At 40.3% G+C, this 25,005-nt stretch overlaps 3 protein-coding genes across 3 annotated transcripts; 2 read left to right on the top strand and 1 right to left on the bottom strand.

The window, feature by feature from the left end:
- The first annotated feature begins 429 nt into the window (after positions 1–429).
- LOC115750813 lies at positions 430–5,418 on the top strand. Its single transcript, XM_030688373.2, has 6 exons — positions 430–819; positions 1,923–2,037; positions 2,412–3,053; positions 3,261–3,372; positions 4,251–4,311; positions 4,909–5,418. The coding sequence occupies exons 1-5, from the start codon at positions 737–739 to the stop codon at positions 4,274–4,276; spliced, it is 978 nt and encodes a 325-aa protein (XP_030544233.1). The 5' UTR covers positions 430–736; the 3' UTR covers positions 4,277–4,311; positions 4,909–5,418.
- Positions 5,419–9,369: 3,951 nt separating this feature from the next.
- On the top strand, positions 9,370–11,787 carry LOC115750811. Its single transcript, XM_030688370.2, has one exon. It carries the CDS (start codon positions 9,572–9,574, stop codon positions 11,510–11,512), a length of 1,941 nt encoding a protein of 646 aa, XP_030544230.1. The 5' UTR covers positions 9,370–9,571; the 3' UTR covers positions 11,513–11,787.
- A 9,329-nt stretch (positions 11,788–21,116) lies between these two features.
- On the bottom strand, positions 21,117–22,273 carry LOC115750790. The gene has a single exon (XM_030688346.2). It carries the CDS (start codon positions 22,242–22,244, stop codon positions 21,489–21,491), a length of 756 nt encoding a protein of 251 aa, XP_030544206.1. The 5' UTR covers positions 22,245–22,273; the 3' UTR covers positions 21,117–21,488.
- Between the last annotated feature and the right edge of the window lie 2,732 nt (positions 22,274–25,005).

Raw genomic sequence — 25,005 nt, 5'->3', positions numbered from 1 at the left:
GAGGGAGGACCGTGGGACCCATCCCGACACGTTTGGGCTTGGCCAATGACAGAAGGACATGCACTGGCAGTGGCTGCTGGGAGTGGTGGTGGCTGTTGGCGCTCGAAGACAACCCCCCACCCCAACACACCACCATTTGTCCTTTTCCGCCTCCGCCTCCTCCTCCGCCGACCGACGCCGCTCCGCTCTTCACCGCCACCCTTCAAAGATTGTCAAAATCGAATTGTATTCTATTCTCCAACCACCCCCATTGGAGAAATTTAAAGAAGAAAAAAATCCCAATATTCTCTGAGCCATAACCAATAATTTAATCAAGAAGAAGTGGTTGGCGATAGCATTTTCCTTTTTTTTTTTTTTTGAAAGAAATTGGGAAGGGGAAAAAAAATAAATAAATAGATAGATAAAGCCGAACAACTCGAGGAGAGAGAGAGAGAAGAATCGCTGGGACGTCTATATCATTTTGGCCTCTCTCTCTCTCCCTGCCTTTGCTTTCTCTCTCTTCCTTCTTCGCTTCTTCTCAGCAAAGAAGAAGGAAGAGGAAAGGAAGGGGAAGGAGGGGACGAGGGAAGCTTCAGCTCGATCCCGAAGCATCTTCGGTCTCAGCAGCCGGAGATTTTGTCGGCGGGAACGTTCGGGAATTTCCTCGGCGCTCGGACGGATTGAGGAGCTTTTGTTGTTGTCGTTGTTCTTCTTCTTCTTCTGCTCGTTGTTCTGCTGTTCTCTGTGGTCGGCCAAGATGCTGGTCGCCAATAGCTTCGACATGTGGCGGAAGGACGCTTTCTTCTCTGCGGCCGAGGAGGTCCAGGAATCTGCCGATGTGTACGTCCCAATCTCCATTTCATATTCGACTGCTTGCGTAAATTTATGGACACGTTGTGGCGGCTTGATTGCGGTATTTTTTTTGCAGCGCTGTGTTCTGTTCGGTTTCCTTCATCTTCCCGAATAGTTGTTCCTCGTTTCAATCATTCTTCTTCTTTTGTTATGCTTTTGTTTTGGGATAGTCTAAAGATTCTGTCTTGTGATTCATCGATCGCTGAATCTGTGTGCTTTTTCTTTGTTCATTTGTGTTAGTTCATTTTTTTGGCGGAGGTAAATCATGTATTGTGGTCTAATTTTGTCGAGTTATTAGGTGGAGCTTTTGGTTTCCTGCGTTACTGGAACATCTGATGGTTCCATTACCCTCTAGGATTAGCTGGGGAATATAGCTTGGTGCTTAGATGCTTCTGGTGCCTAGCTTGTGGACTCTGTGCTTGATTGCTTTTGAGTTTTTGACCGATTCTTGAATATTTGCGCAAGTTCATTTTTGGGTCTAAATATGCCACCAAAATTAATGGAACGGCACTTTAATTCGCATTTCATTTAGCATCTTGTCCAGTGGATGCCAGTTTTGTATATTGTCTTGGAACTGGATGCACCGACAGTTTTGATCCTGCTAGTAGTTGGAAATGAAGAATGAGTCCACGACACGGCGAAGCTTCTATTAGATATTTAGAGTTTGCATGGCAATTGCTGTCTTGCACTTATGATTGAATATCCAGAAACAAATGCTTGGTGTGGGCCTTTCTGTTGATTGGACTATCTAACATGTATTTTTATGCATTTGCTGATTTTTATTTTAAAGTTGAAGCTATTATGAGATTGCAGTTGCTTAAACACCTAGCATGAGTAGCAACCGAGTAGAAGTTGAATTCAAAAGAATTGAAGTGTACTTAAATTGTTTCAGTCCAGCTTCATGTATGAATACTTTTGTACGCAACTTTCAAAGGCTGTATTTATAATTTCACCATTGCCGCCTAGATAGGCTATCTTAACAAGCGTACACTTGCTGTCTGGCTTGCAGCTGCCCAGTTATTTTGTCGTGTCCACTATTTGCTGGCAAAATGCAGGTGGCCTGTTCTCTTATTTTTTATTTGGTTTACCAGGATGGAATCAACATACAGAGCATGGGCTAGGGAGATGAGAGAAGCATTATCACCTGAATATTTGAATGATCTCTCTAGGGACCTCCAAACTGCTTTAGGTACAGCAAAGTGGCAGGTATTTCCTTGTTTTGCCATTCTGAACATAAGATTATTCGAATTTTTTTTACCTAATATTTTTCTGTCAAAAGTTATCATTAGCACTGGGTCCTTCAAATTCTTGTCATTGGTCTTCTTTGAGATGTAGAGTAGGTCACTACCACACTCCGTTTTGGCTTTTAGCATCTTCTACTTTGTAGATTGGCGTTTTGAGGCTTACACTCCCCTGGTTTGTGGCTTGGAATTGGACATCATATTGTACCACATCTTTCAAACTCTGCTTACACACCCATTAAACATACAGCAGAATTTTTCATTTTTTATTTGCTTTTGAAGCTATCAGCTCTTTTTTGCCTCGGAACTGATATATGTCTGCTTTTGGTTCTTTTTAAGTTGGAAGAATTTGAGAGAGCAGTCAGGCTTAGCCATGGGCCTCACGGTGACAAAACTACGACAGCTCGACATGGACAGTTTATTGTGGCCATTAGAGATCAAATCTCTCGTGTTGAAGCGGCGTTGCAAGAATTTCTTGGTGAGGGGGGAAAACAGCCCCTTCAGTGGATAAATCTTGACAAAGAAGAGCGAGATGATTTAGCCTTGTTTCTCTGTGGGACTTCGGAACTATCGCAAACTGCGAAGGATGAATTTACGGAGAATGGAACATCTTTGAAGGGTCTCATTTTGGAAAGTTATGATAAGAAGGAAGATGTGGGGTCTAATACTAATGCTGCTTGCAGCAGTGGCTTAATGGAGGAGAGCAAGAGCTTAAAGGATGGAAAATCTAATGGGGATGTTCACTGCATGATAGCTCTAGACGCAAAAGATCAAGCAGATAAAACAGGTGGTACCAGAAGGACATGGAGTTCACCCAGCATGGGGGATTGGAGAATTGCTGTTGCAGATGATGAAGAGAGCAGTAACCTAATTTCCACTTTTGTTGACACACCTAAAGAAAAGGCCCCAAGAACTCCTTTTTGGAAGAATAGGTGTGGTGAACGCACTCAAACAAAGTCATTGACTAGAATGTTCAATAAGGTTTGTTTTCATCTAATTGACAGTCCAAACTACGTCGAAATTAGGATGAATGGGTCTGTGCATGATTTTCTCAGAAATTGAAATGAAGAGAAAAAGGTTGGGCCAGTGCAATGCGTTTCTTCTTTTGGCGTGGCTGAGATGTGAAACTAATTGAATTTGATGTGTGTTTTGTTTATTTTGATCGTTGATGTTCTCCATGTTCTGCAGGCATTCGGACATTGTCATGTGCTTCAAAGACAACCTCATAGTCCACGGAGTTTGCGATTTAGTTGTTCAGTTCAATTTATGCTTGCCCTAATGCTAACGATATTCCTCATTGGTAAGAGGTTCCCTTTTACTGAACATAAATCTATATAATATATATGCCATAGTTATGGAACTTGGAAGGCTTTTATTTCTTATAATTTTTTTCTTCTCTTCTGGTAATTATTATGAGCAAAGTTCAATACAATGTTGACCTTAATAAGATGAATGTGGCATTTCATTGCTTCCTTGGATGCCATTGTGAAGTCCACTTTTTCCATAGGCCACTTTTTTTGTGCAATCCATAGGCCACTTGATGCAGTCTTTTTCTCCTAAAATTCCTCGTCAAGTTTTAATCGCATTTGATTTCACTATACACATATAATCTGGATGCATAAAAAGTAATCTGGTAGCCTCTATTATTGGAATAGTTTGTGCAAATGTTGTGCTTCTGTACTCATCTATTTGTTGCAGCATAGCTTGTTGTCCGGGGGTGGAATTCTCTCCTTTTTTTTTTTTGTGTGTACTTAGGTGGTCTTGATTTGGTTTATGATGTAACCTTGATCTGGAACACCTCTTTGGTTAATGGATTTCTTTTACTCTACTTGGGGCTAGGTTTAGGCCTGTTTAAGAAATAGTTTCATGCATGGAAAATAAGTTCTACTTTTGCTGCAATGTTTTTTTTTTGGTCGGAAACTTTTTCTGCAATGTAATGAGTAGTTTTTAAGTCCAAATGAATCCAAAGGTTCTACTTCTATCTGAGATCAAGCTATTTTTTTAATATTTGCAAACAGTGATGGATGCACAATAATCTTTTAAACTCGAAACAGTCAATGTTTGTAGAAGCATGAGGAGTCTTCCTGCTTCCTAGTACTATATGATAATCCTAATAAACTTAAGTATTTCAATTTTGTAATCATTAGCTAATGACGGATGTGTTTTTACCTTGTGCAGTGCCATTTGTGTTCTATACGTCATAAAGCAAGTGCTTTAAACCTTATGACCCACATTAAAGGTATGTTATTGCTATGTGAATGACCTTTGCTTTTTGTTTCCTTTCCTCTACCGTTAGCACTATGACCTTAATAATGGAGCTCCTAGTCCTGAACATCTTTGACAGTTGAGAAAAAGGTTGTTCTATCTGTTCTTCTTTAATTAATGTGCTATCACATGGTTCTCACCAGATTTCACCTTTGAATTAGCTATAGTGGGATGTAATAGACATGGTGATCAGTTTGTTTGACTGTAATTATTTATCAAGATTAAAGGACTAATGAATTTCATAGACATTTCAAATCTTGTCTAATTTCCCTATCGGAGATGCTCATTTACATCACATTCATGATTGCTATGCCATCTGATCACACTAGCAAATGCAAACAGCCTCGTGTTTAAACACGTGTTAGGGTCTAATCTTACCTATTTCATATGTGAGAGAGAGAGAGTAGACATTGCTTCTGTCATGTGCCAAATTTCACCGTGAGTGGGTTGCTTACCCAAAATGGCTTCCAAAACAGTCCTGCAAAGTTGTCAATCCCAGTTATTTGAATTAAATGAAGTAACAAGGTCAAGACTTTTTATTTCATGTGTATGTTCATCTGTTTATCTGCAGGTGTTGGATCTGTTCTTACGAAGATTGAAAGACGGATGATTGATTTTTTTGTCTATCTAATATCTCATGAGGATCTAGTAGACCAAGAAAACTACCTAAAAGTCTCCGGAGTGTCGGTGGTTCATATGGCAAGCCAGGCAATGCTTTCTTCGAACAAGGCTTATGCTGCTTCACAAATTAAGTGGCACGCAATACAGTTGTACTCATAACCATATAAGAGGATTGAGTCTCGAGTTCAAAATGTGTAGACGAATAGAGGGATGGGTTCATGGCTTGTCACGGGGGAACTTGGGAGCTTAATTGTACTATTCTCACTTGTAAAGAGTTTCAGAAAATCGGATTGCAGCATAAAGCTAGTTGTGTCAACTCTTTTCGCGTCATTCCCAAGCTACTGGAGATGATGCCTTTCACCCTGCAAAAGCGGCACGAAATGATTGGGGAATGCCAATTTGCCTGGTGTCCAAGCCGTAGTTGATCTGAAATGTGAAGTTAGAAGGTATCTGGATTTTGGGATGCGCCTTTTTTTACTGCAGAATTGAGTCTTCTATGCATTCAAGACTGAGTTTGAATTTCTGGGTAGAGTGGGAATGTTCGCCGAAACAGAGTGAACATCTCATTTGTAAGAAGAGTTTTAGTGGCTCGGTAGCGCAATACCTCGTGTAGTACAGAGAATACCTCTGCATTGCCGAGGTTGGAGATGAAAGAAGGCCAGACTTTCCAGAAAAAAAAGAAAAGAAAAGTTCATATTTGGCTTCAGGTAGTTTCCACCAGGAGGCAGCTTTATAGATGAGTCTTATTTGGTGAATTGCCTGCAGAAGTAAACTCATGATGGAGCCAGATGAAGAATGATAAGTATGGGGAAAAGCATTAGCTGAACGTAAGATCAAAAACTAGCAATGCATAAACTGCTAAAATTCTCTGTTTTAAGAAAAGAAAAGAGAAACTAAAGAAATTAAGCCTCTGCTTTTCCCGAGAAAAATGAGGTGTCTTTGAAAAACATTTTCCATAAAGGTTTCTTCCTAATTGCAACTTCCTAAATAGTAGGGGTGAGCAAATTGGACCAGTGGTCTGGTCCCTAATTCCCGAGGATGGTGAGCCGGTTCTCGATCCTTAAAATTGGAACCGATAGCCGAGCAATCCGATTCCCGATTCCAGGGGTACAGACCAGATCGGTTGATTTTAATTTTTTTTTTAAAAAAAAATTGAACGTAACCCTAAATCTAAGGAACTTTGATGTCACTAATGCAGCTGGGTGAGCTTTGGACTTGTCGTAAGCAACTTTAAGCTCGGATGAGAGCAGTTCTCCCATGCGAAAAGAGCTGAAGGCGTGAACGAAGTCCGGCCGGAACGGAAAATAAACCGGGTGAGGTTGGTCCTTCCTGTACCGGTATTGTTCCTGGTCCTTCTTGGAAGTCACTTCTTGCAAGAAGTCGTCTCCTCCTTTCCTCTCAGGGCACTTGAAACCCACGTACTCGAAGAACTAAGTGGAGATTCTCTCGTGGACCTTGATGGACCATTCGATCCCTCGGAAAGAAGGATGAGGTCGTCACAAGGATCGAAAGTCTCGGGGAGCTGGTTAGTGGTTACGTCTATGGTATGAACCATCTGCCTCATGTTTCCGACAATCTGAAAAGTATTTGCTTGTCTCTCTCGAGGTTATCGGTCTGTTGGACCACCCGAGAATAGGATTGGACCAGTCCTGTTCCAGCGACGGTTGGTGCGGTCCACGGTTTCAAAAATTGAAAATCGGGACCATCGGTTTGGTTCTCGATTCTTGAGAAGAGCTGGACTGGACCGAGAATCGTTCGCCTCTACTAAATAGGTTCGATTACCTTATTATTGAATTTGACGTTGTTCATATTTCGTCATGGGAAAAACACATTCAAAAGTGGGAAAAATGATTTCCTCTTTTTGATAAGAGGAAAATATTTTCTCTTCACTCCGTCATATTTATTTTCTTTTTAATTATTTTTATTTTTTTCTTTGCATTTTGTTTTCGATTTCTTAAAATTTTTTTCTTTATTTTGTTTTTTGCCTTTCTCGGTAGGTTGCCGGCCTAATGGCCACAGGTGAGGCGAGCCTCAAGGTCGGCCACCCTTATCGTGCCTGTGGTTGGTCGCCGGCGTCGCCGTGGGCCGACGACTAGTCGAAAAAATAGGGGGAAAAATAAAATAAAAGTGCGAAAAAGAAAAAAAATACAAATTTGATTTTTTTAAAAAATAAAAAATAAGAGAAAACTGTGAAGTCCTGAGTTTTCACCAAATAGATTATTAAGCGGAATGGGATTTATTGGGCTTGGATTGACGGTAAGAGTGACATTGGGGAATTATGAAATCAGAACGGAGGACAATTTGAGACTAACGCTATAGTCGGGTGCGGTGTTACTGGACGAACCGTTTGTAATTGATTAATCGTTCTGCACAAGTTAAAAAGTTCGACATGAAATTGGTTCGCGATTGAACCCCGAAGCTTGAGACCTAGGCATGCTTTTATCTTACCAATAAAAATTTTCCGCTTGTCAAGGATAATACCCTTGTACAGCTGATTACAAGGGTATTACAGACCTTTAAGAAAACAACCATAAGATAATAATGGACTCAAAGTGTCCAAATTAGTAGTTTAATAATTACTATATTGATCGTACACTTAAAAATACTAACAAAAAAAATTTAATGTTATACAGATTTTGTTCTGTCTTTTTATCAATTTGTGGGGGCAAATTAAAGTGACACTATTTACTTCGACATAGTTGTATGTTTTTTGAGAAATTTAATGGGGGCAAGAGACATTTTGAGGCAAAACATACTCCCAGAGTTTGAAAATTCAAACAGATGTTTATCGAGGCATGTTTCAATACTTGTTAATGTAACTAGATGCATATTACGATTCGGTCGAAAAATGCCATTTACTGTTCGAACGCGTTCCAAACTGTCCCCGAACGAGTAAATCTTTTTGCATTTCCGATCTACTAAGCCGATTAGGAATCGATTGAGATTTTAAGATAAACAAATTTCATCAATTAAGAAATCACAAGCTCAGTTGATGGTTAGCCGGTACCTGGTAACACGAAAAAATAGAAATTATAGTTGTTGACAAATGAGGCATTTTGTGTAAGAAAGAGAGAAGTTTTTGCATTTTTGCGGCAATTCAATTTTCTTATTAAATTTTATTATTTTTGTTTTTCTGTTTTTCTTTTTGTTAAAAAATTTTATTATTTTGTTGAAATCTATCACTTAATCGCTCTTATTTCTCGCCATAGAGTCAAAGCGGCGGACTATTTCACTAATTCAAAATACGATAATCACAATTATCTATGAATTCAACTAATTATTTATTAATTCACTAAGAATAATATCAACTAAGAACACGTATTATTCTCTTATTTCATGATGTCCTTTTTAAAATTTATTTTTTAATTTGCTATGCGAAAATTTTTTATAATTCCTGCACCGTTTGATATGATTATGTAGGTCTACATTTTTTTTGGATTGAATTAGAAAGTAAAAAATAAGATTAATGTTTAACAGGATAATTCCTAATAAAGGCCTGAAGTTAACATTATTTCAAAAAAGAGCTTGAAGTGTTCTCATTATTTCAGGGAAAAATTTCAAATAAGGGCTTGAAGTGTTTTCATTGTTTCGGGAAAAAAATTTCAAATAAGGACTTGAAGTGCCGTCATTTTCTCAAATAAGGGCATAATCAAGGACATTTTTATCATTTTATTTATTCGTTGCTTTTTTCCTTCATTTTTCCCTTTTCTTTTTTTTTTCTTTTTTTTTCCTTCCCTTCTTGCCGGTGGCTAGTCTTAAGCAATAAGGAAGGGCAAAAAAATAAAAATAAAATAAAATAAACCAAATGATGAAAATACTTTTAGTCGAGCCCTTCTTTGAAACAATGAAGGCGCTTAGGTCCTTTTTTAGACAAGCTCCATTTTATATTTTTATTTGAGAAAATGAGGACAATTTATGCCCTTATTTGAAATTTTTCTTTATTTCAAAGAAGAGTCTGATAAATAATATTTTCGCCATTTTATATTTTTAAAATTTTATTTTTCTTTCACTCTTTCCTTTTTTTTTCCTTCATTTTCATCGGTGGCCAGCCACAAGAATTGGGTGAGGCTGTCGTGACCAAGGTGAGGCCATCGTGACCCTTGCCCAGGTGAGGGTTGGCCACACCTAGGCGAGGTCGCTAGCTCTCGTCCCGTGGTTGGTGAAAGTCGTCAGGCCCTCGTCGGCCCCAACAAAAAAAGAATATATAGCAAAAATAAAAGGAAAAAGTGAAAAAGGAAAAATATTTACAAAATATAAAATGACGAAAATATTTTTTTTTTCGGTGGAATGAAAAAAATATTATTGATCAGACATTTTTTCAAAGTAAGATCCACTTCGGCACATGAAAAACTTATTTGGAATTTTCCGAAGTTTAATTCTCTCACCTCTCACCCTCTTCCTTTCTCTCTCTCTCTCTCTCTCTCTCTCTCTCTCTCTTCCCTCATTTTCTTCGACTGAGCTCTGCAACATCAGATGAAACCGAGCGATCTCGACTCAACAGCACTCCTCCCCAATTCGTCATCAAACCAATCCAATTCCGACTGAATCTCTCCTCAGATCCAATCCAAAGAACCGGGTCGATCCGCCGCCTGGGTCTCTCTCAGATCTGAGCCATGTCCTGCCTCGCCCTCTCCCTCCAACCCGTCAACGGATCCGACATCCTCCTCCAGACCCGCGAGTGGTTCCCGCCCGCCCGCGCTCTCGTCGCCCTCTCCGCCTTCCGCCACACCCGCTTCTCCTACGCCAAGCCCTCCGCCTCCTCCTCCTCCTCCGCCGCCGCCTCCTCCGCCTCCGACGCCGACCCCTCTTACTCCTCCGACTTCATCGGGGACGACCCCCTCGCTGCCTCCAGCGGCCAGGTCATCGTCGGCGTCGAGTCCCGCTACCGCGTCATCTACCGCCTCGTCAACAGCATCTACGTCCTCGGCATCACCACCGCCGACCATGACAACTCCGTCAACGTCTTCGAGTGCATCCACATCGTCAACCAGGCCGTCAGCGTCGTCGTCGCCGCCTGCCGCGGCGTCGACGTCACCCCGGAGAAGCTTGGCCGCAAGTATGCTGAGATCTACATGGCGCTCGACATTGTTCTCCGCGGCGCGAGCAGCATCCGGCTCTCCGCCATGCTGTCCTCGATGCACGGGGATGGGATCGCCAAGATGGTGCACTCCGGGATCGACACCGAGAGCAAGATCCGCGGGGCGGATAGTTGGGCCGGCGTGGAGGTGCACTCGAATGAGCGCCTGGCGGGCATCCAGGTGTTTTCCAGCACCCGGTTTGAAGTGCCGCCGGAGACGCTGGCGGCGGGAGATGAAGTCGTGGCCACCATTGCTCCTGTGACTCAAACTGAGCAGAGTGATAGCCAGGATACGAAAGGTGAGGAAGAGAGTCAAGGGCCTCAGGACCCATTTGCAGCTAGTGATGCTTTGAATAAGCCTGCGGAGCTAGTGAGTGGGTTTAAGAAGAATAGGGATCCGTCGGCGACGGATTTGACGGTGGCCTTGGCAGGGCTGGAGGTGCCGACTCTGCCACCTGCCGAGGCCACACAGTCCACGCATATTGGTGTGGAGGGTTTCGAAGGGGAATATGGTGGCATAGAGTTTGGTAATGAGCAGGCTTCTCTAGGGGAGACTTTTGAAGGGTTCGGTGAAGCTTGGGGTGGGGGTTTGGACCCATCTGAGTATGTCGGTCCCACAAAAGCTCCTAAACCTCAAGGTCTTGGTGGCCTTGAATTGCTGCAAACAGGAGACGGTGATGCGGCCAAAGCGGCAGTGGGTAAAGCGGCAGAGGGTACTCCACTTGAGAATCTTTTGGTGAAGAAAACTGAAATGAAGGGTCCTGAGATGTATATCTCGGAGGAGATTAGTGCAGAATTTAGGGAATCAATGCTTGCTAGAGTAGGACTGATGGGTATTGTTTATTTGAGAACATTACCACCTAAAACTGCTGGCGATAAAGAAACTGAGTTTTCCTTCCGGGTTGATGGTACAAGTGCTGTTAAACGGTTTGTTATGCAGAGTTCTCGCCTTAGCAGCCTCGGTAGTGGTTTATTCCATGTGAGAACGGCTCCTTCAGATGAGCCTATACCTATTCTGAAGTATAGCTTGCTCCCAAGGTTAACCCCGCTACCGTTGAGGGTTCGCCTTACAAAACGACATAGTGGGACTTTACTTTCTGTGATGATTCAGTATGCTTCCAATCCTGAATTGCCAGCACCATTGCTCGATGTGTCCTTTATCCTGAAACTTCCAGTGGACCCAAGTCTACTGAAGGTTTCACCAAAAGCTATGCTGAACAGATCAGAAAGAGAATTGAAGTGGCTCGTCCCAGAGATCCCTCCGAATGGTGCTCCAGGTAAATTAAGGGTTAGAATGCCTGTGGATACGAGTGCAGAAGAGGTTGATGAGGAGATTGAGGTTGTGGGTTATGTAAAATTTTCTTCACAACACACTAGCTCCTTGTCTGGGGTTTGTTTACGGCCTGCTTCTGAAGGTAAGACAGACTTTTACGAGGTCAACCACAAGTATGAGAGCGGGGTTTATACATGTAATTGATTACGACAAAATTGACTTTCTGGTTAGATTGTATTTCACTGTGAGGTTTGAACTAGGTGTGTGAAGCTGGGATCAGCATGTAGCATTCTTTGAATACGATCTTGTTGGCTCAAATTCCATTATTCTCTGGAGAGTTTTGCCCCTTTGGTTGTTTTATCTGTCATGTCTTTCCGGTTTAAACAAGCATATAATGGTTTGGGAACCTATATAAAGTTTTGCGCTTACCTATGTAACTTAGGAGAAGCTTTAAATGCTTTGGGCCTTTTATGGTATCACTGTGGTTCAGTTTGTTGGAGCTCATGAATGAAATGCTATCCGCAAGGCTGTACAAAAGAATTTCTTACAGTACACAGCTGCTACATACTTATCGAAGAGTATAGCCTTTGCTTCTCATTCAGTAACTAAAAGAGGAGCACCCCCAACTTATTAGCTCAACCGACATTGTTAAGATAATTGGTGACATTTATGTCTTTTCACTGAAGATAGACGTAGAGCGGAAAATTATGGTGCTGAAGCTGATCCTCTTTTTCCCCCCTTTGCCCCTCTCCCTTGCCACGGTAATGGTTCTGGAAAATCATGATGCATAATTCTTTCTAAACAGAAGAACAACTAGCATTAGCCAAAATGTGGAATGATTGCAACAATAAACAGTAGATCTCCTTTTTTTGTGACTATTTCTACTAGGTGGACGTGCACTTTTGAAGTTCTTATATCATCTTACTTTTTCCTATGCAGCTTGCAACATATATTACTACTATTTTTGCAACACTTAACTGATTGTTCTCTGGTTGCATATGCACGGATACCACATATTTTCATGTGCGTGTATTGAATGAATTTAACTTTTGTTTACATAGGTTAGCTTCTTATGATTGTAATTTTTCTGATCACAAGCGGACGATGAGGAGTAAAAGGTTACGCTTTCTATCAGCTATGATCATTTGACTTTGTTCTTAGAGTGCTCAAGAAATAAATAATAAGAACTGGGTGGTCTTTCTAGCGGAATGGCTGATGATGAAGTACGGACATATGTCCCTCGATATGTTTGTGATGATTGAGCCTGCTTATTTTGGTTCTCTTAACAGAAAGTTACTTATTTACTTTCCTGGCAAAGCACAAAATTAAAGCATCATTGTATATATTAATAATTGTACACTTTGAAAACTATTGGGGGTTTCACGTTGAAGGAAAGTCAAGTTATAAGATTTGTAAGATTTGAAAAAGGTAAAATATGTGAGAATGAGAACATTATACATTTTCCAGGTCATTGGACTACTATGCAATTGAAGAGTAGGTTGGCATGGACTCTTGGTCACTAGCACAACCAGATCCAAGTGTTTGATGGACTTCTTTACGTTGGTGTAGTTTTATAGTGGCTGTTACACATCAAGTTGTTATCCTTTACTATAAATCATGGATAAGAATACACCACAACCTAATAGATATCTAAAGACCTGGGAAAAACTACTCATGCTCAGTGGACGCCCTCATAAATTGCTGATGCCTGCTGTAAATTCCAAACTGCTGGCTCAATTTTTTTTTTTTTTTTTATAGATTTCCATTTTCTTCAGTTCTCCAAAGTTCCAATGTGGCTGTTTATATTGCATGTGGTTTCTGCTGCCTTCTTGTTACTATGAGTTTGGCTTACATGTAGCTTTGTGGTACTTCTGTAATGGCTGACTATTTGGATTTGTGGAGAATGGCCTAGGCATCTCAACAAATCATTGGGCTAGGTTGGTAGGTTTGTTGTCATTTGAGCAAAGGAAGTTGGTGATGTTTTAGTTGGTCTTTTTGATGTCTGTGATGGCTATGCATTGAATTTTCGGGTGCTGTTAAGAGCGCTAGGCGCTCGTAAGGTGCCAGGACTCCTGTAATGCCTGAGGCGCTAGACACCTAACAAGGCGCTCGCCCAAGCAAAGGGAGGCGAGGTGCTAAGCTGAATTTTTAGGATAATTCCTTCACCAACAAATTATTATATCTCTAAATAACAGAAAATAAACAGAAGGAATATCCTGGCATCATATATCATGCAAGGAGTTTCATAAAACACTAGAAACATTTTTGAAATTTATAACAAAGCTAAATCCAATGTATATAATTCTAAAACTTAAACTCAGCATGCAAAATCCCTATATATAAATTCTAAAATAACCTAATCTTCCTCAATATCAACTACATCATCTTCATCATCATCAACACCATCCATGCTTTCAGCCCCTCCATCACTATATCTAACCTTTCAGTGTCCTCTGTTTCATCTGAATCGGCTTCATCATCTTCAATGCTTAGTGCTCTAGAACTTGAAGCTCTATCACTTGTTTTTGATACAGCTTGTTGTCTCGTGTATGACCTTACTTGTAAATACTGGATATTCTCTCCACATCACCCCAATTTGGATTGCCACCACAAAAAACCAGGTCATCCTCAGCAGTGCAATGACCATCTATCTCCCAAGTCATCCATTTGTTTCATCAATGTCATTTAGCGAGACGAGATCAATGGCATCTTGGAAATCATAGCTTGTACTTGACATACATGAGATTATGATCAATGCCATCTTGCAAATCATAGCTTGTACCTGACATACATGAGAATATGGCCTTTGATGCTCAAGTTTGCTTCTCTTCTTTGTGTTTAATCTGTTGCATAAGTCGAATGGTTAGAATTCAAATTTCATAAGGAGGATAGGTGAGAAAGATTGATGTATTTGAAAACATAAATCTTACTTGCTATACACTCCAGTTACGTTCGCAACCTGGTGCACTAAAAGTTAAAGTCAAGATTCTAATGGCCAACTTCTGTAGGTTTGGTGTTGAATTTCCAAATGCAAGATAATGAAAACTTAATATTTAGCTAGCAATATTCTATTGTCAGCATAAACATTTTGAGAGAAATTAAAAGCATTTTATTTACTTGGGAATTTTCTGCTCCTTGATCTAATAGCCATTGCATTGACAAAAATCCTGCATTTTATATGTCAATAGCTCAACAAGGATTTTGTCCTAGGCTTCAATGCTTGGAATTAGCATTTATAATTTTGCACCTTGTATATCAACACTTCCGGCTACAGCATCTATTGAATATTCAATATTCATCGGCTGCCTTGCATATACTAAGCCTTTTAGGACAGAAGATTGAATGGTTTTTGGGGGTGTAATAAGGTTGTGATTTGGATAAGGGTTCAAATGAAGCATTTGTTTCCCAATCTATGGACTAAAGGTCATTCTTGACATGAGAGAACGAAACCCCCTTTTGAGCAAGAGGAATAAAACATGGGATGTAGAGGACTGTCCCAAGGCAACAGTGAGAGTCATGAGGTGCTGGTTCTCAGATTTGGAATATTAATTGAGCCCAAGAAGTGCCACATTTGCAAGATGTTGTCTGAATAATGAGAATAACTTGTGTTGGTAGTGGTTGCCCTTTGAACAATCATAGTGGTGCAGCTGTGCTGGTGGGTACAAATGTAAGTTGGTTAGTTGACCATGTTATTTTGGGGAATTTGTTTTTTTTCTTTTTTCTTTTTCCTGGTCCATATTTGCGCTAAATGTTACTGTACATCATTTTGAAGGTTATGCTTGTATTTTGTGTTGCATAGGTGATGTGTCAACTTGCTATAGTTGATTATAGTAATGTCAGGGCCAAATTAGCCCCTTGTTCATAAACCTTTCCAACTATAACGTCAATCGAATGTCGCTATGGGATAGAATTGATATGCTTATTCAAGTTCTTCATTTTATAGTTCTTTCTTTTGTAATCTGGCCAAAGTAATTTAGAAAAATTAGTTTGTTTTTCGTTCTGAGAGAAGTCAAATTCAACATAACAGATGTCATTTTTTCATTGTTCAGTATTCTTCAAAGATGATGTGCAAAGTTGCAGATGTTTTTATGCTGATTAAGTACTTCATTTTGTATTCTTCTCTTATTTATGGGCTTATTCCGAATAGTATATGGATCTTTTTCCCAATTATCATTGTGAGGAAAAATGAGGATGGTCTTATCCTAGTGGTTGGGGTAGCTGCAACTGTTGCATCTGGTGATTTAATCCTTGTGGTAGAGAAGAGACTGTTTGAAAGTGTTTTTCGTTGAAGTTTCATTCCAGTTGGTTGTCTAGTGTTTGGAGATTGTTTGACTGGGATACAGAGATGAGTTTGGATTTATTTGAAATATTGCCCTTCTGAATTGGAAAACACTCTTTATGTCCCCTGTTTTTACTGTTTGTTTGAAGTTCTTCTAAGTGTTTTTAGATTTGTTAGCATGTTCTTCATCCTCTCTCATCCTAGTATCTAATGTAAGTCTAATGCAAGGATGGAATTGCTTTTGGAGTATGACAGATGGCCATTCATAGATCATTTTTGTATCAAGCTGCTAAAACAATTCAGAATTGTCTTCTCATCTGAACTGACTAACCTTCATGATCCGTGGGTGCGTTGCTTGCACCATTCTTTTGTTTGATCTTTCTGATGTGATATTACGATCAGTACCGGTGACCGGTGAAGCAGCTTGTTTATTAGAATTTTCTCAGTGGAAGGGGAGGTGGGACGGTGTTTTCATCGATTTAAACTTTCAAAGTTTCAGTGAGGGCCTATTTATGGTTATTTGCTGGTTTAGGTGATGATGATGCTTCAATCGTGATTCCGTTCCATGCAATTCTTTGTCTATTTTTGTCTTGTTGGAAATATATGCAAAACAGTCTAGTTCTTGGCAAGAGAGAATATAAGCATCCCATGCCATTGATGAGTATCAGAAGAAAATATTGTGTTCCACAGAATGGGAGTGTCCTGTTCGTCGGGCAGTAATGGGTTTCGTTTACGGACTTTTTGAGTGCATGATTTTCTTGATTGCTTGGTAAATGGTGTCTATGGTCACTGAATGCATGGAGTACAGTTTCTACTCCAGGTTTTACAAGTTTTGGATATGTAACGGCCATTTCAATGAAAGAAACCTTTCTTTAATGTTCACGGTTCATTGTATCGTCCTCACCAGTTCGTCTGTTGCTTTTGTGATCCAATTGTTCACACATACTCCTAGCTTGACTCCAATCATGGGGTTGTCAGATAAGGGTAATCGTGCCGGGGAAGCGCAATCGCCAACAACAAAGATGTAAGCTATATAGCTAGGACTCGCCCTCTTTCCTATGCACTGATTCTATTTCTTACTGAGAGGGTTGTGCGGTGTCTTCTCCGGTACTCAGGTTAGTGACGTGCTCTCTAACTGCTCTGGTTGTTTGTTTGCTTTCTGCTGTTTAGGCCAAACATAGATGAACCCGCACGTTGCTCTCCATGATGTTTGCTGGAGTTCTCCAACTCTTGTCCTTCAAACTTCTTCATCGGCATTGTGTGAAGACTGTTTTTTTTTTTGGTAAAAAAAAATGCGGTCTTTTTACCGAGGAGAGTTGTTCCGGTGACACGCTGTTGATTTTTTATACCATTGAGGTTTTGAGGAGGGTCTTAATCAATGTGTGAAGCGGGGCTTATAGTCGCGGCTCTGGACGGCCATCGCCACGTCGGGAGCTGAGGCGGTGAGCCTCCTCCATTGCGTTGCAAAGGTCGCTCTAACACTCACCACGGTAAGTGGTAAGAGTGATGGCCTCGCCCATGGCATTCGCGGCCCTGCCGATCGTGGGCGAGGAGGCCCTTGCCCGGTCTAGGAGACGCCTTCCCGGCGGGCGAGGGTTGCCTATAATCCTCGCCGACATAGAAAAAAAAAAGCAAGGAAAAAAGGAGAATAGAAATGAAAAATAAAAAAATTATAAAGAAGTACAAAAATTTTCCCCATCATTTTTAGTTGTGCCACATAAGATGATCAACGTTCACGTCGGTGATTGGTTGGATGGATTAAATTGATAAATTATCAAAATGCTTGAGACTAAATAGATACGATTGACACATATGATTATCAACGTTTACGTCGGTGATTTCTGATCAAAATTGGCCGGATGGAATAAATTGATAAATTATCAAAGGCTTCAGAGTAAACAAGCATAACTGAAAGGTTTAGGGTTGAATTGGTACAAATGCAATAAATTCATGTCTTTTTTGGCAATTTTCCATTATAAGTGAAGTATGACTCGTACTTCTAGTTTTGGTTCTTGGCATTGAACAATATTTATTTTAAATGACAGCTATCAATGTGCGTGCATAGATAATAAGATTAGGGTTGAATGGTTCCCGGACCGGTAGATTCCAAATAAAGAGACCAAAGAGGTATTGGAATTAGAGGTGAACAATTTCAAAGTTGGGTATATTTCAAACCAAAAACCTAGAACCTATCATGTTAGAGTGATTTCCTTAGGAACCGCCCTGGAACTAAATCAGCTAGTTTTAGGTTGATCCCACGGTTGACCTGCAAATAGTATGACTATGATTTTACGAAAGCGTATCATGTGAACAAAATGTCACTTCGACAGAAAAAAAAAAAAAAACAACAACACAACAACAACAACAATATGTGACATACAGGTTAAGACATTGACGGCTTTCCGAGGTTTGCCAAGAAGTTCAAGATCCATTTTTGAACTATCTATCTTTTATTTAAAACTAAGTAAAAGCTGAAAATCGATTCGAACCAGTTCAACTCGAGAAATAGAATTAAAATAGGGAACCGAATTGGTCAAGGACGGTGCACCAATTTTTTTAATTTAGGAACCTATCCAATCATATATGAACTGACCTTGAAATCGATCGAGCAAGGCCAGTTCGGTTTGATTCCCGAGTTGAATTGCCCCGATCGCTCGCTCCTAACTCCTAACTAAAACCCCTAGATATAACTTCAATTAATTCCCATGATTCTCGAGGAATCCCATGATTCTTTCTTTCTCGAGTAAATCGGTCCCGCAAATGCATGCGGACACTGGCTTCAATCGAAAGCCCTCTCTGCTTTTTCGATACTATGCCTTACGTCGTCATGGTCATGTTGGCAATCATCTGAAGCTTGGTGAGCAGCACTAAGTGCAAATCATTACGGCAAAAATCATGTCAATTGGTCCCACGAAGCCATCTTGATTTGGATGAACTTTGCATATGCAGCTATAACTATAGGCACACATATAAATTGATGTCAAGCATATGATTTCCCAACAACCTTTGACTTTATAACGTAATAATTTTATTTCCCCTTTTTCGCCAATAGTGTTGAAAATATAAAAGAATGATGTGAAGCTTCACTAGGAATCTAACTTCTGTTCCTAGACGACATTGGACAAGGGCTATGATCCTTGTAATAGCTTTAGAAGCAAGTCATTTTGCGGACAGTGCACGATGACTATTCGAGAATTATTAGAGCTTCGACTACAAGCGTCTGCGACATGATTTTCGCACGTAATCGATCGGAAGATAACGGTTGATTCTAGATTGTCCTCATTGATGATTGTTGTGCACCGTAAGTAAAGCTTTTAGACTGCTAGCATGGACGGGACAATTAAATACAATGCACAAAGCAGGCGAGGGCTCGGTGGCCCCCGCTGGCCATAGTGAAGGAAAAAAAAAAGGCAGGAAAAGAGAAAATGAAAAAGTAAAACATAATTGAACAAAATATAAATTAAAACAAAAAATCCACGTGTACGTTGTCCGTGCCACGTAGGACAGTCGGCGTCGCACATTAGCGATTTCCGGTCAAAATTAACCAGATAAATTCACTTGTCTCAATTAAAAGGCTTAGGACCGGACTGATAAAAGTATAATAGGTTTAGAACTTCTTTGTTAATTTTTTCGAATCAAGATGGGGTCACGAGAAATTCACCGAACGACCGTAAAAGATACAACCATCCGGAAGATAAACTTTTCCATATATGGTAACGACACCAAAGGGTGCACCAAACTTTGGAGGGGGGAGTCTTCGTCAATTGAGTTATCAACTTCTGATTTTGCTTGTACAGACGGCAAATGTAATGCAACGTACCCTGAGACACCTCATTTGCCATTCTTGAGATATCTTGCTCACGCAAGTGCCGCTTAATTAATAAAGGATTATATTATGAAAAACTTCAAACTGACAAATTTATGATAAATTTATCCAAAACTAACAAAAAATATCAAACTGGTATATTTCTGAAAAATTTATTTCAAATTAATTTTTTTACCACTAAAATTCTCAAACTAGTACACTGTGATAAATTTACTCTAAACTAATTGTTTGACCACCAAAAATTTCAAACTGGTACACATGTGATAAATTTACTCCGAACTAAATTTTTTATCATTAAAAATTCCAAACCGGTACGTTTGTGATAAATTTACCCTTCGTTAGTTTTCGTTAAATTAGGTTAATACCACTAAAAGCTTCAAACCGATATACCCGTGACAAACGGAAGGTAAAATTCTCAAATTGGTATACCCGTCACCTGCCACGTATTATCTAATTCAGCAATTTGATGGTAAAATTTAATGAAAATTAACGGATGATAGATTTGTCACAGGTGCAACGGTTTAGGATTTTTTATGGTAAAAAAATTAACTTAGGGTAAATTTGTCACGTATGTACCCGTTTAGAATTTTTCGTGATATTAACCCTTTGATAAAACTTACTTTTTCTAGGCTCTATTTGTTTTATGGTAAATAATGATGTGAAAAAAATATTTTCTTAAAAAATAACCGCCCGTATCTCTTCATATCCATCATCTACGAAAATGTTCAGATATAAACTGTTGCCGGTAAATACAACATTTTCCATCTATCGGTTTTAGAAACCATTTTACAAATCATTTATTTTTTGCAAGATAAACAGAATATGGTGTCAACTTTTCAATGTCCAATGTATCTCCAAAAGTGTGCTTGCTTCTTTCATACGACACCGTAATAAAACTCTTGAAATTCGTAGGTTGGTGTCCCGAAAACATTGCATAGACAAGGCTTGCGAGTTGGACAATTGCAACTCGGAAGATGCTATCTCACGCAAATTTCCTACCTAAAGTACTGTTAGTTAGCTGTTATTTTTGTTAGTAGATTAAATATTCCGGTTTTGACCCTTATATTATATTATATTATATATATAATTTTCCATGAAATACTCATGTCCTTCATTAAGATGTATTATATTTACAACAATATGGTACAATATAAATGATAACATCGTTGTCGGTAATCTCACAAATTTTGCTTGAGAGAATTGCATTTACATCTCCCACATTTTACAATCGGTTAGATCTCTTCCATAAACTAATAATTAGCCCTTTTAAACAACCATCTCTCCAAACACATTTATTTACCTATCTATTCCAGTACGTATTCATGTGTCTTCTTTGGATGTAGAAAACAATTTAAAAGTATGGTAATCATAATTTAAAGAGCAGGACGAATGGCTAAAACAGTTACGTGTTCGAATCACTCATCTCTCGCTCGGATTGATCATATGATGCATGCGCACGAGATAGTTTTGCTTACAATTATAGGAATATTTCCAGAATATAATAGAAACGAAAAGTTTTCGAATCCTCACGAAAATCAGAATGAGTCTTGGTCATGCTTAGTCGATCCCAATCCGCATTAGTTATAACACCATAAATTTCGGATGGGATGTATCGAATTTAGGATACCAAGTCAAACATTATAATAGCGAAAAAATTTGACCTTATTCTTAATGTAGAGATATCATACATAGATACATCCGAGAAAGTACTGGGAATAAAAAAAATTCCTGTTTATTACATCAACTAGACCCACTAAATTATTTTCATGATTCCCGTTATACTCATTAATTACACGTGGCATATAGCCAGCCAATGGCATTGTGGCAGTGACGTCATCATTCTTCATCATACACACACTGAAGTGAAGAAGAAGAAAGCCATTTTCCATCCTCTTTCTTCGTCGCAACGTCAAATTACTATAATTCCTCACGTGCAAGCCGTCCAAATTTTCTTGTTTTGACATATATGCCCTCCGACCAAGGGCGCGAAAGCTATGAGCCAACTATGGGTAATATGGTCCATTCACATTTAAAGACTAGGGTCATCACGTGCCCCGCAAGCGCGAGGGAAAGCCTCACACGTGTGGCAAACAGGCGAACGACGTCGCCACGGCGACGGTCGCCGGGTCCTTGCAGCTCAGCGCCTTGATCAGCTTCCATGACCCCTTCCAACCGCCCCTGTCAACCGCAAGATTCCCGCCGACGCCGGCTACCACCGGCGGCGGCGGCGGAGCTATCAGCGTCGATGGGTTCCTGCGCAGCTGCCGGCTTCTCATGTCTCGCAGCTCCATCTCTGCCGGCAGCTTCACCACTCCTAACGGTAGCATGCGCCACCGGGGCCGCGACGGCTTCGTCACGATCGATTCCAACCTCCCCATGCTCCTGGCCGACGATGAAGTCCTCTCTGCCTCTCCCACTAGGGAGTTCGACGGCCGGCAGAGCTTCCGGTAGTCGAGCGACCGGCTGCTCCTCGCCAGCTGCGCCCTCGAGCTTCTCGATCGAGAGACCGACGATCTCTCGAGCTCGGAAAGAGACTCACAGCGACGGCCCATCGCCGCGCCGCGACTGGACGGCCACGCAGACTGATCCTGGAGGGGGACGAGCTTCCCCGAGACAATGAGGTCGTCCGCGGAGCGCATGTGGGAGCCCAGATCGATGAAGAACTCGAAGAAATCCGAAGAGGACCGGTGAGGGCGGTCGGAAAAATGGTCGAGGTCGGTGTCACTGCTGGGGTGAGTCGTGGTGGCGAGCGGGAAGTCGGAGAGCGAGAGGGCGTCGTCATCCTCGGAACCTTCCAGTCGATCCTGAACTTCGAGTGGTTCGCCGGCCATTACGAGAGAGAGAGAGAGATGGAGAAGAGGAGGAGGGGGAAGAAGCGAGCTTTATACCATTCAATCGTTCTGGGGTAGAGAGCATTATATACAAATGCGTAGGAAAGCTTAACGAATCATTATGAATTAACAAACGTATTAATTCATGCACGGTATGCAATCTGATCCCTCAATTTTGATTTCGATCATCGCCGTTAAATTTTTCATTTCTTGAAATTGGTGTGCTCAGCTCCGAGCATTTTCTATTAATCTTTTGAGTTAGAAAATTGACGCTATATTTCAAATGTCTTATCGGAGATCACGTGATATGATGTCAATTGAGCTCGACGTCGATCCTAATAAAATAATGACAAAAGAGAATCGTAAATTTAAAAAAAAAAAATCGGAAGAGAATGGAAATTAATTCTCATGATTTCGGAATCTTCTATAATTGGATAATTAATTTATATGTTTTGTCTTTGAGTTTCTTATATTGATTTGGTGCAAGATCAGAGAGTACTTATAATTGAGGTGATCCTTGTGGCGAAGTTGTAAAGGAGGTTGACTCCGCTGATGACCAACATTTCTCGGAAAAATTATAAAAAAAAGTCTTAAATTTATTTACTAATTCGGTCTTAAACCTTTTTTTTAATCAATTCATTCATAAACTTTTTGCATTTATGTCAATTTAGTCATTTCTGATCGATTTTTATCGGAAATCGCTAATGTCACGACCCGAACCCCGCGAGCTCATCGACATCCCACCTGGCCACGATTATGTACAGTTCTCCAGGATCCAAAAGCCAACAAATTCATGCGGAAGCAAAAACGAATCCCCGTACAAAAACAATTAACATCATGATGACTTGGGACGGTAAAAACAAACTTATATACATATCCACATGTTCTATACAATTTTCCAAACCTACGGCTTCAGAAGCCACTGTACAAGCCTATGACCACTAAAACCAAAAAGATTACGTGGTCGAAGCCTACTATAATGTTGACACCTGATTTTTTATCAATCTTTTTTCGATTTATTTTTTTGAAAATTCATAAAAAAATTCACAAAAAATTAGAAAATTGCAAAATCAACTTTGGTAACCTTGGCCTAGCTCAAGGAACCATTTTTGATCAAAAAATAATTTTTCATATTTTTCGCATTTTTTTTATATTTTTCAGAAAATAGGAAAATTCCCAAAAAATCAAGAAAAATATCAGTCGAGGTCACAAAAATACAGAAAAATAGTCAGTATTTTTATTTTTATTTTATTTTCATTTTGACCTCTTAAAATTTGAATATTTCAATTCGGATTTATATGTTCCTTCACAAATGCACCTCGCAAATTAGACATAAAAATACCAATTGGGGTCATTTTATTTTTCTTTCTTCACTATTGAGGGTTGTGACATGATTCTCTAGTATTCCACTTCACATTATGATCCAATTGCACGTTAATTTGTTCAATTTCGGCACTAGGGACTTAATTGCACATAAAATTCTTTCATTTTAGTCTCTAGAAGGCCAAATTCGAAATTAATTTTTTTTTTTAGAGACACCCATGGAACCCCAAGACCCCTATCCTATAGTTTTTGACCTTCTGAATCTAATGACGGGCTCAATTGATGATAATTCTTTCATTAAGGACTCCAATTTTACAAAAATCATTTTCGGATCCTACCCAACATTTGGGGTTTTCACTTAATTCATAGGGTATTTTTCACGAAAATCACATTTTCAGAGGGAATCCATGTTGGGAAAATGATTTTTGGCATCAATTTCATGAAAAAATGTTAATCGCTACCTCGATTTGACCTTTCCTTGCGGGAACCGGGTCCGCCTGGTCGGGCAGATCCGACCCGGTGACCCGGCACTATTCATCATCTTCTCCAAGGGGTCACAGGCGCAAGGGAGAGAGAGACAGTCCGTTTCTTGAGTCCGTTATTCCACGAGGAAGCTTCGAGAAGCTTCTGGAACGGCCGACGGTTAGAGGGGAGTTAACAAAACAAAAAATGCTCGCAAACGGAGGGGGGATTCAGAGAGAGAGAAAAAGAGGGAACGAACAGCAAAAAGAGAAAAAATGCCATTAGAGAGGGTGAGCGCCGAGAGCTTGAAGCTTCGTCGCCGGCCAGCTCAGGTGACGCTTCTCCTCGCCGATAGCATCAATCGATTCCCGGTGGCTTCGTGAAGATTGTCGAGCTTCAAGCCGTCGCCAACGAGCCCAAAATAGGTGAGTGTTCCATCATTTCTAGATTTGATCTCTCGCTGCTCAATCCTAATCGATCACTGTTTGCGCGAGTTCTTGAGTTAGAAATACTCCTAAGACTCTGCTGATGACATTTCTATGCTTTGTTGGCGATTTTTATGCATGAAACCTTCTATGTTGACTTCGAAAACCCGTCGCCTACTTCGAGCTCGTGAATTCGTTAGCTCCGAAATCGAAGCTTTTGGACCTTCTGGTAAGCATCTTACACTGCATTGGATGATGCTTGATGTTCTAGCTTGAAGTTTTAGCAGAGGAAATCACGTAATTAAGCCGTTTGAAGTTCGCTGGACATAGATGTTCGGTAGCTTCTGGTTTACGTAGTTGCGAAACGAATATGAACATAGGGTTGATATATGTCGTTTTAGAGACGATGAGGAGTCGTTTGACGCAAAAATCGTTGAGTTCTGGAGATGTTTTTGTGTCGTTTCTTAAGATCGCCGAAAGTTGCAGGTTTTGGCCGGATGTTGGAGACCGGTGTAGGTTAGTTTGGGCTTCTCTTTCGCGTTAAACTCGGG

The sequence above is a fragment of the Rhodamnia argentea genome, chromosome 4 (assembly GCF_020921035.1).
Source record: "Rhodamnia argentea isolate NSW1041297 chromosome 4, ASM2092103v1, whole genome shotgun sequence".
Classification (NCBI taxonomy): Eukaryota; Viridiplantae; Streptophyta; class Magnoliopsida; order Myrtales; family Myrtaceae; genus Rhodamnia; species Rhodamnia argentea.
This window is presented reverse-complemented; position numbering and strand designations above follow the sequence as displayed.